The sequence below is a fragment of the Diceros bicornis genome, chromosome 5, assembly GCF_020826845.1.
Source record: "Diceros bicornis minor isolate mBicDic1 chromosome 5, mDicBic1.mat.cur, whole genome shotgun sequence".
Lineage (NCBI taxonomy): Eukaryota > Metazoa > Chordata > Mammalia > Perissodactyla > Rhinocerotidae > Diceros > Diceros bicornis.
Window position 1 is genome coordinate 31,055,226 of NC_080744.1, and position 14,787 is coordinate 31,070,012.

General features: G+C 34.5%; 1 protein-coding gene across 1 annotated transcript; it reads left to right on the forward strand.

The window, feature by feature from the left end:
• Window positions 1–351: 351 nt before the first annotated feature.
• On the forward strand, window positions 352–1,305 carry LOC131405379 (olfactory receptor 4F3/4F16/4F29-like). The gene has a single exon (XM_058540433.1). It carries the CDS (start codon window positions 367–369, stop codon window positions 1,303–1,305), a length of 939 nt encoding a protein of 312 aa, XP_058396416.1. The 5' UTR covers window positions 352–366.
• Window positions 1,306–14,787: the final 13,482 nt, after the last annotated feature.

Below are 14,787 nucleotides of genomic sequence, written 5' to 3' on the forward strand. Positions count from 1 at the left end.
TCTCTTACTTTGCAAGTAAGTATACTTCCTTGCTTGTATATTCTGTTTCTTGTTGCAGGCACCTGTGAAGCTCTTATCCTTGCCTATTTCTCCCATTAATTTTAGGATATGAGAGCTTTTGCTGATAGTTCCAATCATGATATGATCTCTTGAGTTGTGCTTATATCACCTTCATCATCATCATCATCACCATCATCATCAACATTATTTTACAAGTGTGAAGAATTGAATAACCAGGTAGTTCTAGTTCATAATATGAACAGTGCAACATAAATAATTAATACCACTATCATCTCTAATAATCACAATTTCTTTTTCATTTTCTTAGTTCTTATAATTTCAGCCATAGCTCAGTTGGTTGGATCAATGGATGGAAGAAATCACTCGGTTGTGTTTGAGTTTGTGTTTCTGGGACTCACCCATTCATGGGAGATCCAGCTTCTCCTCCTGGTGTTCTCCTCTGTGCTCTATGTGGCAAGCATGACTGGAAACATCCTCATTGTATTTTCTGTGACCACTGATCCTCATTTACATTCCCCCATGTACTTCCTGCTGGCCAGTCTCTCCTTTGTTGACTTGGGAGCCTGCTCCACTACTTCTCCTAAGATGATTTATGACCTTTTCAGAAAACGCAAAGTCATCTCATTTGAAGGCTGCATTGCTCAGATCTTCTTCATCCATGTCATTGGTGGTGTCGAGATGGTGCTGCTCATAGCCATGGCCTTTGACAGATATGTTGTCATATGTAAGCCTCTCCACTACCTAACTATTATGAGCCCACGAATGTGCATTTTGTTTCTGTCTGTTGCCTGGGCCCTTGGTATCAGTCACTCACTGTTCCAGCTAGCATTTATTGTTAATTTACCCTTCTGTGGTCCTAATGTATTGGATAGATTTTACTGTGACCTTCCCCGGTTCCTCAGACTGGCCTTTACAGATACCCACAGATTGCAGTTCATGGTCACTGTCAACAGTGGGTTCCTTTGTGTTGGCTCTTTCTTCATACTCCTCATCTCCTACATCTTTATCCTGTTAAGTGTTTGGAAACATTCCTCAGGTGGTTCATCCAAGGCCCTCTCTACTTTGTCAGCTCACATCACTGTGGTATTTTTTTTTTTTGGTCCAACCATGTTTATCTACACATGGCCACATCCCAGTTCCCAAATGGACAAGTTTCTTGCTCTTTCTGATGCTGTTCTCACTCCTTTTTTAAATCCAGTCATCTATACATTCAGGAATAAAGAGATGAAGGCAGCAATGAAGAGATCTTTCAGACCACTAGTGATTTTTAGAAATATTTCATAAATAATGTTACAAGGTCTTTTTCCTGATCATCATGTAGCCTGTATGTGGAATTTCAGAACTGGCTTCCTTAGTGCATCAGCAATTGATCTGGATGTTACCACTCTCCTAAAGAATGCTCTTCTTCCCTAAGAAGAGTGAAGATTTGGATAAAATCTTAATTCAAAACTTATGTTGATTCACATGGGGTTGCACATATATGTACTAATTATATTTATTTTTTCTAGCTGATTTCTTTGCTTTCTTTTTCTCTCAAGATTATCAGTTTTTTATTGTCCTTCAATTTTTCCATATATGTTCTCATAATCTTCCTGCTGAGGTAACCAAGATGCTAATTATTCGCATTGCCATTGATAATCTCCACTTTTACCAATAATGGTTCTTTTTCTTATTGCTTTAATGAGTTGGAAAACATTCATATTTTATCCAAGTTCTTCAGGCCTATTTTAAGCCATGAACTGTCTTTTTCTCATTTGGAGAACATAGTTATCTTGTTCAGCAGGAAAATTTTCTGTTTAGATTCTTCTTCCCATAGTTAAAAACAATCTGATTTCACACTAGAGGAGTACTATTCTCTCCTGCTTCATTGTGTTCTGCCTTCTTGCCCTTTTCTCATTATACCTTCTCTTAGATAATTGCCTCATGCTCACTTAATATTTTTCCTCTTGGTAATATGAACGCTTCTAGGAAGAATTTTGAAAAGCTTTAACTAATGGCACCTACTGGTTTCCTTTGGTTCAAATACATATGCATGTTCATGAACAAGTAATGTATTATTTTATTCATTTGTCCCCTAAAATTATTTTTTTACTTACTATATATGCAGAATTGTACTTACTCTTTACCTGGAATGGTTTCTGGGAATACGTGGAAGCGTCCCACAATATATGGCCTGGAAGAGTTATAACTGGAGAGAGATATGAATCAAATATTTGCAACACAACTTATAGAAGTTTTTGTAGTGCTCTGTAAAAATCCAATGTGAGATTTCCAGTGCTGGCCAAACGTCACAAGCCCAGTAAAACCTATTTTTCTCATTAATTACATATAAACAATCTTGAAAAAAACACGAAAAACTACCTGAGGCAAGAAAAACAAAAGTCAGGAAAAGCTGGCACATTTCAGAGGGGAATCAAAATTTGAAGAAGCAAACCATAAGCAGGTGAGCTTTTTTTTTTTTTTAATCTTTTCTCTCATGGCTTTTACCTGAGAACAGACCCCAAATGCAGAGCTATAATTACCGTGATACAGGCAGAAAAAACTCTAAGAGAAAACTAAGTCTTCCAGCCAAGAAACTGGGAAAGTTGGTCCCTGCAAGCTGGAGAGTGTGAGGAAATATTTTTTTCTTTTTTTCCCCTCTTTCATCTCTCTGCTCTATCCTAGAGCAGCCCTTGTTGAAGAGCTATGGCAGTGGAACAGGAGCTAAAACTGAGACATACCCCATCCTTTTGGACAAAGGAACTGAGAGAAGGCCCCTGTGGTCTGAAGAATATGAAGGAAATTCCCATAATTTTTTTCTCCCTCTTCCTTTTTTTTGGTAAGGAAGATTATCCCTGAGCTAACATCCATTGCCAATCCTCCTATTTTTGCTGAGGAAGATTGGCCCTTGGCTAACATTTGTGCCCATCTTCCATCTTCCTCTACTTTATATGTGGGACACCTGCCACAGCATGACTTGATAAGCAGTGTGTAGGTCAGTGCATGGGATCTGAATCTGCAAAGCCTGGACCTCTGAAGCACAGCACATGATCTTGACTGCTATACCACCAAGCTGGCCCTTTTTCTCCCTCTTTTTTTTTGCCATATTACCCAAAGGGCAGAACCCTGCTATGGAGCTGCAGCTCAGCAGAATTCAGGCAGCTAAAATTCCAAGAGAAATTCCATATTTCTGGTCAGATGATGATAAAAAGGAGTGTGCAAGTCAAAGAGTGTGTGAAGATTCTTGGAGATGAGAGACCTCGGGATAGAGATCTCCTAAATCATTGTATGCACCAGCACACATCCACGGCTGGTTCCTGAGCTATGCATGCGTGGGACAGACCCAAAGCAGAGTAACAAGACCTTTGAGAACTTTACCTACGGTATAAACTTCTACCAAGATTGTGATATGAGTGAGGCAGGCTCAAAGCAGCATAGCAAAGTCTTTGAAAGCAGAAACGACATTGGAACTACTACCAGCAGAAGGTGCAACTGAACTTATGATCTGAACCTAATTTATTGTCTATTAAAAATTCTAAAAATTCAGCAGCAAGAAATCCTCCAGAGGATTTTAACATACCCAGAGTCTCACAATATAATATTCAAAATGTCCAAGATAAAGTCTAAAATTACTCGACAGACAAGAATCGGGAAAATATCATCAATTCTCAAGGGAAAGGTAGTCAACAGATACTGACCTCAAGATTATTGAGATGCTGGAATTGGCAGACAAGTACTTCAAAGCAACTATTATTACTACGATTTATGAGGAAAGGTAAAGATGCCTTAAATGAATAAAAATGTAAAAGTTCTCAGCAGAGATATAGAAACTATACACAAGAATGACAGGCAAATTTTAGAACTTTAAAATACAATATTTCAAATGATAGAGATAGAGATGAAAAAAGAAAGAGACAGCAAACTTGAACGTAAATCAGTAGAAATGATTCACTCTTAAGAACATAAGTTAAACATATCCACTCTGAAGAAGAGACATTAAAAAAATTTGAAAGGAAATGAACAGATTCTCAGAGACCTGGGGACAATATGAAAAGGTACAACATTCCTTTCATGGAGTCCCAGAAGGAGAGGAGACAGAAATCAGTATTTAAAATGAGTGTTTGAAGAGATAATGGCTGAAAACTTTCCAAATATATTGAAAGACGTAAATTTACATCTCAAAAAGCTCAGCAAAACCAAGCAGGAGGGCCGGCCCCGTGGCTTAGTGGTTAAGTGCGCCGCTCTGCCACTGGCGGCCCAAGTTCGGATCCCAGGCGCCCACCGACGCACCGCTTGTCCGGCCATGTTGAGGCCGCATCCCACATACAGCAACTAGAAGGATGTATAACTATGACATACAACTATCTACTGGTGCTTTGGCGGCGGGGAAGGAGAAAGATTGGCAATAGATGTTAGCTCAGAGCTGGTCTTCCTCGGCAAAAAGAGGAGAATTAGCACGGATGTTAGCTCAGAGCTGATCTTCCTCACAAAAAAAAAAAAAAAAATCAGGATATCCTAAAGAAAACTAGGCTCAGAATCATTATCATAAAACTCCACAAAACTACAGGCAAAGAAAAATACTAAAAGCAGCCTGAGAAAAAGACACATTACATAGAAGGTAATGATCCAAATATTAGCAGATTACTCAGAAAAAAACATAAAGGCCAGAAAACAGTGGGACTTCAGGAAGAGCAGGAATGGTAAATCTCTCAGTAAATATAAAGATATTATTTTTATCCTCTTAAGTACTCTAAGACATGTATGAATGTTAAAGGTAAAAATTATAACACTGTATCATGAGATTTTCAGATGTGGGATATTCAGATCATGGAATTTGTAGATGTAATTAATGTGACAGCCATAATATAAAGTGGGAAGGGTCTTGAGAACTATATGGTAGGTCCTTACATTTTGCTTGAACTGGTAAAATATTAAATCTAAGTAGACTATGAAAGGTTAGTATATGTATTGTAATCTCTAGAGAACCACTAAATAGCTACAACAATAACAACAAGAACGAAGAGAGCTAACCAAAAAGTCAATATAAAAATTTAAGTCAAATAATAAAAAATATTTAAATAAGCCAAAAAGAGACAGGAAAGGATAATGAGAAGAACAAAAACAGAGGGGACAAACAGAAAATAAATGATAAAATGGTACACCTAAATGACCATGTTAATAATTTCACTAAATATAGAGGCCTACATACTAATTAAAGACAAGTATTATCAGATTAGAAAAAAAAAATACCTAAATATATTTACAAGAAACCCACTTTAAATATAAAGACATGTATATGTTAAAAGTAAAAGGATGGAAAATATACCACGCAAATATAAATCAAAAGAAAATGGAAGTGGTTATATTAGTAACTAACGATGTAGACTTCAGAAAAAGAAAGCTACTAGGGATAAAGATGGATATTACATAATTATAAAATGGTCAACTTATCAATAAGACATAAAATCATAAATATACATGCTCTTAATTACAGAGCTGCAAAATACATGAGATAAAAACTGATAGAATTGAAAAGAGAAATAGACAAATCCACACTTATACTTGGAGACTTAGACAACTCTCAATAATGGATAAAAAAGGTATACAGAAAAATCAGGACACAGAAGACCTATAAAACACTATCAACCAATTTTATCCAATAATCATTTGTAGCACAATCTACCCAACAACAGCAAAACGTACTCTATTTTTTCAAGTGCACACAGAACATTCAGGAAGATAGATCATATTCTGGACCATAAGGCAAACCTTACCAAAGTTAAAAGAATTGAAATCACACAAAATAATTCTCTAACAATAACATAATTAACTAAAAATAAATAAAGTGATATCTGGAAAATCTCCAAATATTTGGAAAGTAAACAACACAATTAAAACAATACATGAGTCAAAAAAGGGAATCATAATGGAAATTAGAGAAATTTGAGCTGAATGAAAAAGAAAATACAACATCAAAATTGGTGGAATGCAACTAGAGCAATGCTTAGAGAAAAGTTTATACTATTAAATGCTAATATTAGAAAATAAGGAAGTTATTAAACTACTACTCTACTATTTCATCTTAAGAAATTAGAAAAAGAAGAGCCAATTAAATACCAATAAGCATAAGAAAGGAAACAACAATAATAAAAATAGAAAAAAAATCTTGAAAATAGAATAATCTATTAAGTAATAATGTTGAAACTAAAAGGAGATTTTTGGAAAATATCAATAAATTGAAAACCCTCTGACCAGAATAACCAAGAAAAAAAAGAGAAAGAAGACTAAATAATACTATCAGAAATGAAAGATGTGACCTCACTCTATACCCTAGACATGTCAAGAGGATAATAATGAGATACTACAAGTAACTTATGCCCATAATTTTAACAACTTAAATGTTCTAATTCTTGAAAAACAGAAAACACCCAAATTGACTCTATAAGAAATAAATAACTTGAATGGTCTTATATTAGTTAAGGAAATTGAATTTTTAGTTTAAAAATCTTCCAACAAAGAAAACTGTAGGTCCAGGTGATTTCACTGGAAAATTCTATCAAACATTTAGGGAAGAAATAATATCCTTTTTACACAATCTTTTTCAGAAAATAATAAAGGAAGGAACACTTCCCAGCTCAATATATAAGATCACCATTATTCTGATATCAAAACTGTACAAAGACCTTACAAGAAAAGAAACTACAGACCAATATCTATCATAAACAGAGACACAAAAATGCTCAACAAAATATGAGAAAACTGAAATTGGACATCTATAAAAAGGATAACTGCATCATGACTAAGCAGGTTTATCCCAGGAATAAGAGGCTGGCTCACAACTTAAATGTCAATTGACAGACTAAATAAGTAACCACATGATTGTCTTAATAGATGGAGAAAAAACATTTGACAAAATTAAATATGATTCATGGCAAAATCTCTCAGCTAACAAGGAAAAGAAGGGAATTTCCTTAATCTGATTAATGGCATCAGCAAAAACCTACAGCTAACATCATACTGATTGCTTCTAAGATTGGGAAGAAGGCAAAGACTTGCTTCCTTATCACTCCTATTTGTCATCACACTAAAAGTCCCAGCCAGTGAAATAAGGAAGAGAAAGGAGAGACATACAGATTCAAAAGGAAGAAATAACACTGACTTCATGTGCCAAAGACATAATTTGCTATATAGTAAATTCTAAGGAATCTGTAAGACAAGCTCCAAAAACTAATAACTGAGTTCAGCAAGGCCACAGGCATTGAGTCAATACATAGATTCCAATTGTACTTCTATGTACTGGAAATGAACAGCTGGAAACCAAAAATAATTTTTCAAAGATGCCATTTATGATGGCACTTATAAACATGAAACACTTGAGTGCAAATATAACAATATGTATACTGATAATTACAAAACACTGATGCAAAAAATCAAAAAAGACGTAAATAAATAGTAATTTGGAATACTCAATATTGTTAACATGTCAATTCTCGCCAAATCGATCCCCAGGGTCAACAAAATCGCAATCAAAATACCATCAGATTTTTAAAGATATAAACAAACTGATTCTAAAATTTGTATGGAAATGCCAAAGAACTAGAATAACCAAAAATAATTTAAAAAATAAGAGCAAAGTTGAATTTCAAGATGTATATATAGATCAATGTAACAGAAAAAAGAGGGGCCCACCGGATAGCGTAGTGGTTAACTGGGTGCGTTCCACTGCCATGGTGTGGGGTTTGGATCCCCACTGTTCACTGTCACACCGCTTGTCAAGCCATGCTGTGGCATCCTCCCATATAAAGTAGAGGAAGATGGGCATGGATGTTAGCCCAGGACCGGTCTTCCTCAGCAAAAAGAGGAGGGTTGGCGACAGATGTGAGCTCAGGGCTAATCTTCCTCACAAAAAAAAAGAAAAAAGGAAAAGGAATCAAGAAATAGATCCACACAAATATGTGCAATTGCAACTCAATGCAGTTTTATCTAAAAATTGTCCTGAAATAAACATTTATATGCAAAAATTGAACCTCAACCCATCTTACTTACATCTTACACAAAAATTAGCTCAAAATATATCATAGACCTAAATGTAATGTCTAAAACTATGAGACTTCTAGAATAAAATATTGGAGAACATAGTAACCTTAGGTTAGTAAAGATTTCTAAGATATGACACCAAAAACATGAAACATAAAAAAGTGATAAATTATGCTTCACACAAAATTAAAAATTTCCGCTCTGTTAATGAAGTGACAAGACACATAGTGGGAGAAAAATATTTGCCCATTATATATCTGAGACATGACTTGTATTTTGAATCTATTGAGAACTCTCAATTAAAAAAAAAGGACTCAATTGAAATTAGCAAAACATTTGAACATATACTTTACCAAAGAAGATATGTGGATAACAAACACATGAAGTTATTAATGGAAATAAATAAATAAATAAAAAGAAAACCCAGTAATTTCAAGGGCTCTTGAGATTGTGGAGCATCTGGAACTTTCATACATTACTGGTGGTCATGCAAAATGGTACATCCACTTTGGAAAACCATTTGGCAGTTGCTTTTTTAAAAAATTATTTTATTGAGATCATATTGGTTTATAACATAGTGCAAGTTCCAGGTGTACATTATTATATTTCAGCATCTGTATAGACTGCATCACGTTCACCACCAAAAGTCTAGTTTCCATCCATCATCATACATATGTGTACCTTTACCCCTTTCACCCTCCCCTCCACCCCCTTGCCTTCTGGTAACCACCAGTCTGTTCTCCTTATCTCTGTGTTTGTTTGTATGCTTAACTTCCACATATGAGTGAAATCATACTGTATTTGTCTTTGTCTGGCTTATTTTGCTTAGCATAGTACCCTCAAGGTCCATCCATGTTATCATAAGTGGCACAATTTTGTCTTTTTTATGACTGAGTAGTATTCCATTGTGTATATATACCACATCTTGTCTAAAATTCATACATTGATGGGCACTTGGGTTGCTTCCACATCTTGGCTATCGCAAATAATACTGTGATGAACATAGGCGTGCATATACCTTTTTGAATTAGTATATTTATGTTCTTTCAATAAGTACTCAACAGTGGAATAGCTGGATCATATGGTATTTCTATTTTTAATTTTTTGAGAAGTCTCTTTACTATTTTCCATAGTAGTTGCACCAGTTTTCATTCCCACCAGCAGTATATAAAAGTTTCCTTTTCTCCATGTCCACTCCAACACTTATTTCTTGTCTTTTTAATCATAGCCATTCTGACGGGTTTGAGGTGATATCTCATTGTAGTTTTGATTTGAATTTCCCTAAATTAGTGATGTTGAACATCTTTTGATGTGTCTCCTTGCCATCTGTATATCTTCTTTGGAAAAATGTCTGTTCATGTCTTCTGCCCATTTTTTGATTGGGTTATTTGTTTTTTTGTTGTTGAGTTGTATGAGTTGTTTATATATTTTGGATATTAATGCCTTGTTGGATATATGATTTGCAAATATTTTCTCCCAGTTAGTGAGTTGTCCTTTGGTTTTATTGATAGTTCTCTTTTTCATGCATAAGCTTTTTAGTTTGATTTAGTTGCATTTGTTTATTTTTTCTTTTGTTTCTTTGCCTGAGGAGACATGGTATTCAAAAAGATATTGCTAATACGGATGTCAAAGAGTAAATAGCAAAAATCAGAGCAGAAATAAATGAAATAGAGGCAAAAAATAACAATAGAAAGGATTAATGAAATTAAGAGCTGGTTCTTTGTAAAGATAAGCAAAATAGACAAATTCTTAGACAGATTCACTAAATAAAAAAGAAAGACTCAAATAAATAAAATCAGAAATGAAAGAGGACAAATTACAACAGATACCACAGGAATAAAAATAGAATTATAAGAGAATATTATGAAAAGTTATGTCAACAAATTGGATAACCTAAATAATTTGGATAAATTCTTAGAATCATACAACTTCCCAAAACTGAATCAAGAAGAAATCGAGAATCTGAATAGACCAATCACATCGTAAAGAGATTGAAACAGTAATCAAAAACTTCCCAAAAAACAAAAGTGCAGGACCAGATATATTTTCCGGTGAACTCTACCAAACATTCAAAGATTTAATATCAATCCTTCCCAAACTCTTACAAAAAATTGCAGAGTGTAGAAGGCTTCCTAACTCATTTTACGAGGCCAATATTACCCCAATACCAAAACCAGATAAGAACAACATAAAAAAAGGAAAATTACAGGCCAATATCACTGTCAAACATAGATGCAAAAATCCTCAACAAAATGTTAGTAAATTAAATACAATGCATTAAAAGGATCAAGAACCATGATCAAGTGGGATTTATTCCAAGGATGAATGGCTGGTTCAACATCTGCAATCCAAGTAATATGATACACCACATTAACAAAATGAAGAATAAAAATCATGCGATTATCTCAATGGATGCAGAGAAAACATTTGATAAGATCCAACATCCATTTACAATAAAAACTCTCAGTAAAATGGATATAGAAGGAAAGCTCCTCAACATAATAAAGGTCACATATGACAAACCCACAACCAACATCATACTCAATGGTGAAAAATTGAAAGCTATTCCTCTAAGAACAGGAACAAGACGAGGATGCTTGCTCTCATCACTCTTATTCAACCTAGTCCTGGAAGTTTTAGCCTGAGCAATTAGGCAAGAAAAAGAAATAGAAGGCATCCAAATTGGAAAGGAAGAAGTAAAACTCTCACTAGTCTTGGATGACATTATTCTATATATAAAAACCCTAATCCACCAAAAAACTATTAGAAATAATTAATGAATATGGTAAAGTTGCAGGATAAAAAATAACCATATCAAAATAATTTGAATTTCTATACTCTAATAATGAAGTAGCAGAAAGAGAAATCAAGAATACAATCTCATGTACAATCACAAAAAAAGAAGAAAATACAAAGGATAAATTTAACCAAGGAGGTGAAAGCCTTACAGCCTGAAAAGTATAAGACATTATTGAAAGAAATTGAAGAAGATATAAAGAAATGGAAGGATATTCCATGCTCATGGACTGGAAGAATAAACATAGTTAGAAGTCCATATTACCTAAAGCAGTCTACAGATCCAAGGCAATCCCAATCAGAATCCGAATTGTTCATGGAAATAGAACAAAGAATTCTAAAATGTATATGGAACAACAAAAGACCCTGAATAGGGTCTTGATATCAGGATCAAAGCAATCCTGATAAAAAAGAAAAAAGCTAGATGTATCACACTCCCTGAATTCAAAATATACTACAAAGGTATATTAATCAATACAGCACAGTGCTGGCAGAAAAACAAACACACAGATCAATGGAACATAATTGACATCCCACAAATAAATCTACACATCTATGTACAGCTAATCTTTGACAAAGGAGACAAGAACATATAATGGAGAAAGGAAAGTCTCTTCAATAAATGATGTTGGGAAAATGGGACAGTTACATGCAAAAGAATTCAAGTCGACCATTATTTTACACCATACACAAAAATTAACTCAAAATAGATTAAAGACTTGAATGTAAGACCTGAAACCATTAAACTCCTGCAAGAAAACATTGGCAGTTTCCTTTAACTTAAACACACACTCATCTGATGACCCAGAAATCCCAGGCCTAGCATCAGAAGCCCCAGGATTAACTGACTTCTGTTTCACTCTGTTTGGTTAGCGCAGATTTGAAAGGAGGAAATGAGTAGACCTTCTCTCTTGATGGATAATGGAATGCACATTCGGGGTGAACGGGAAGGAATTGATGGTGCTCCTTTTATGGAAAAGCTACCACCATCTTTTCTCTGGCTCCGACAAATTTATTTATTTAGTTAGTTAGTTAGTTATGTATGTATGTATGTATTTATGTATTTATTTATTTACATTGAGAAATTTGCTGTGAGCCAACATCTGTGCTAATCTTCCTCTATTTCATATGTGGGTCACCACCGCAGCATGGCTTGATGAGTGGTGTAGGTCTGTGCCCGGAATCCGAGTCCGTGAACCCGAGCCACTGAAGCAGAGCGCGCAGAACTTTAACCACTTGGCCATGGGCCAGCCCCTGTCTCCAACAATTTAAGCTCCTCCTATGTATAAAATACATTCACTTTTCCCCAAGAATCCCCAAATCTCATCTCATTATAGCATCAGTTCAAAGTCCAAGCTCTTGCCGTTTAAATTAAGTTCAGTTGATGTTTCCTAGGTATGGTTCCTTAGATACAGCTGTTTGAGTATGATTCTTCTTGATTTAAAGATAAGTTATTAGCTCCCTGTCCCCACACACTACATACAATGACAAGACTTGCACATGGTAATGACAATAGACACTTTTATTCAGAAAGGAGGAAATAGTAGAAACACAGGAGTCACTGTTATGTTTTATCAGGTTTGTTGTTTGGCTAAGTGTGTACAACAAAATAAAAGGAACAAGGGAATTGACCGCGGAATTTAAGCTAGGAAAGGAAGGAAGAGATGAAGGACATCAAGGGAGGTAGGAACCGTAAAAATATGGTAAGATCATTGGATTGGGGGTCTTGATGGAGTTAACTAATTTTTAGACTTGAGGTTAGATGGAGTTACTGCAACACCAACTAAATCCACCATCAAGTACTGTTGATTGTCTTTCCTAAATATATCGCAAATCCATTTACCTCCTAAACTTCCATACCTAGTTTGAGCAACCACATTTCTTACCTTGACAAGTATGTTGTTTTCTAACTGGCTCGCCAGCAACTAGTCTGAACTCCTTCAAATCCATTCTGTACACTGTAGCCAGACTGATATTCATAAGTCAAGTCTTGTCAAATCACCTTTCTGCTGAAAAATCTTCCTTGACTTATTTTTCCCTTAGAAACAGTCTCCCACTACTTATTTCAATGTTATCCTGTATAAGGTTCCCCTTATTTTCTCAGAATGTGGTTTCAGGGACAACTCCCATGTCCCCTCTGGCCTCAAGGGGGAGCATAAATTGTTCCCTCCGCAGGGAATCCTTTGTCCTCCATTATTAGTTAACTTCTATTTACCCTCTAGATCTTAGCTCCAACATCACTTCCCTAATTTTCCTGCGTATGTCAAATTCTTCTATTATAGCAATTTTCACTCTATTGCAGAGTACTTTTTATGGTTGCAATTTTACATTTATTTGTGCAATTATTTGATTAATATCTGCCTTCTCCCACTAGTCTACAAATCCAGGATGTAGGAACTATATATCATTGGCATTCAGCACAATCCTGGCATAGAGGTGCTTAATAAATATTAGTAGACTAAGTGAATTAAATTTTATGTACATTTTAATCCTTTTATTATATTAAAATTTCTCTCTGTATGATGTTTTACTTTTGTATGTGCATGTTTTCTTTAATAATTTTGAAGAATTATAGTTCATTTTACTTATTCACTGTATGCAGAATATTTAATTCTTTAATTTTGTGTTACTTGCAAAGACAGTATCCGTTGACTCCCTCACTATGAAATAGGAAGATATTAGTATACTTCTCTTTAACCCTTTAACTCACTTCCCTTTCCCCTTTCATCACTCAACTGGATGTGATTTTATTATTCCTAGCTCTTCTAATAATTACCTTTATGTTTTAAAATAATACATAGTCAATAACTCTAATCAAATGATCTGTTGATTCTCTCTGATTGTGAAAGATGAGGAAACAAGAATTTTTCAGTAGAACTATTTCTTTTCCTTTTTATTTTTGTTACTAAGATATTATCTTTTATATTGTCCTGATTTGTAACATTTGTATTCTGTTCTTTAACCACAATCCCCAAAATTATTTAATACTAGGCTTCATAATTCGCTATTCACTTTTTGATTACTGGAGTTTATTCTCTAATAGTTTGCTTCAATAAGACCTCATGGGAACTTTATTTCCTACGTTTATTTATTTATTTATTTTGGGGTATAGGCTGTTTATTTTGTGCACGTGGAGTCTGGTAGCTTCAGTTAGATCTGCCTTGATGTGGCCTAGGCTGTAACATTTTTTTCCCTAGGTCATGATAAGCCATTTAGTCTGTAGGTCAATACTTCTTTCATTTCAGAAAAATTTTCTTTTGTTTTATCTTTAATTATTTTCTTTACCAAATATTGTGAACTCTTCTTAAGGAACACTAATTTTTCATTTGATCTTATTTTAATCTCTATTTTAATTTTTCTAGGGGTTTCTCTAAACTCTGATTTTCTATTTCATTTTCGTCAGGATATTTAGGTCCTCACTTTTTTTTTCTGCTTTTAGTAATCTTCATTTCTATTATGTTTTTCTTTTTTTATTTACCTCTTGAATTTATCCAGTTTATTTTTTATCACCTTATATTTTCTATTATTTATTTCTTTTAACTCATCTTCTAAATATCATTTTAGAAAGATGGTATATCTTTAAAAATTCATAGCAAATTTGCTCATGGTTCTCACTACTTCATAGCACAACTTCTAGTATGTGTATGCTATATGCCTTATGTCATTTTTCCTTTCCTTTCTTCCTGTGGTATTGTCATATAGGTCGTCACCTGCTTTATTTTATAATAAAAGTTATTATAGTATATAATATTATTAATCTTTGAATACACTAGATATTTGAAAGGATATTGTGGAGGAGGAGCTAGAAGCGATAGTGAAGTGTCATAGGAGGCAGCTGGGTTTTGGAATGTTATCTCTAAAACACCTCTCCTCTCTTGGTTTCACTCTCTCCTGGGCTGCTGGGCTAACCGCTGGCTCAGAGCACAGTCACATTTATTAATTTTTGTCATACGT

What these genes read in the sequence shown, in the direction of transcription:
- LOC131405379 (XM_058540433.1), top strand. Translation starts at nt 367, where the DNA reads ATGGATGGAAGAAATCACTCGGTTGTGTTTGAGTTTGTGTTTCTGGGA.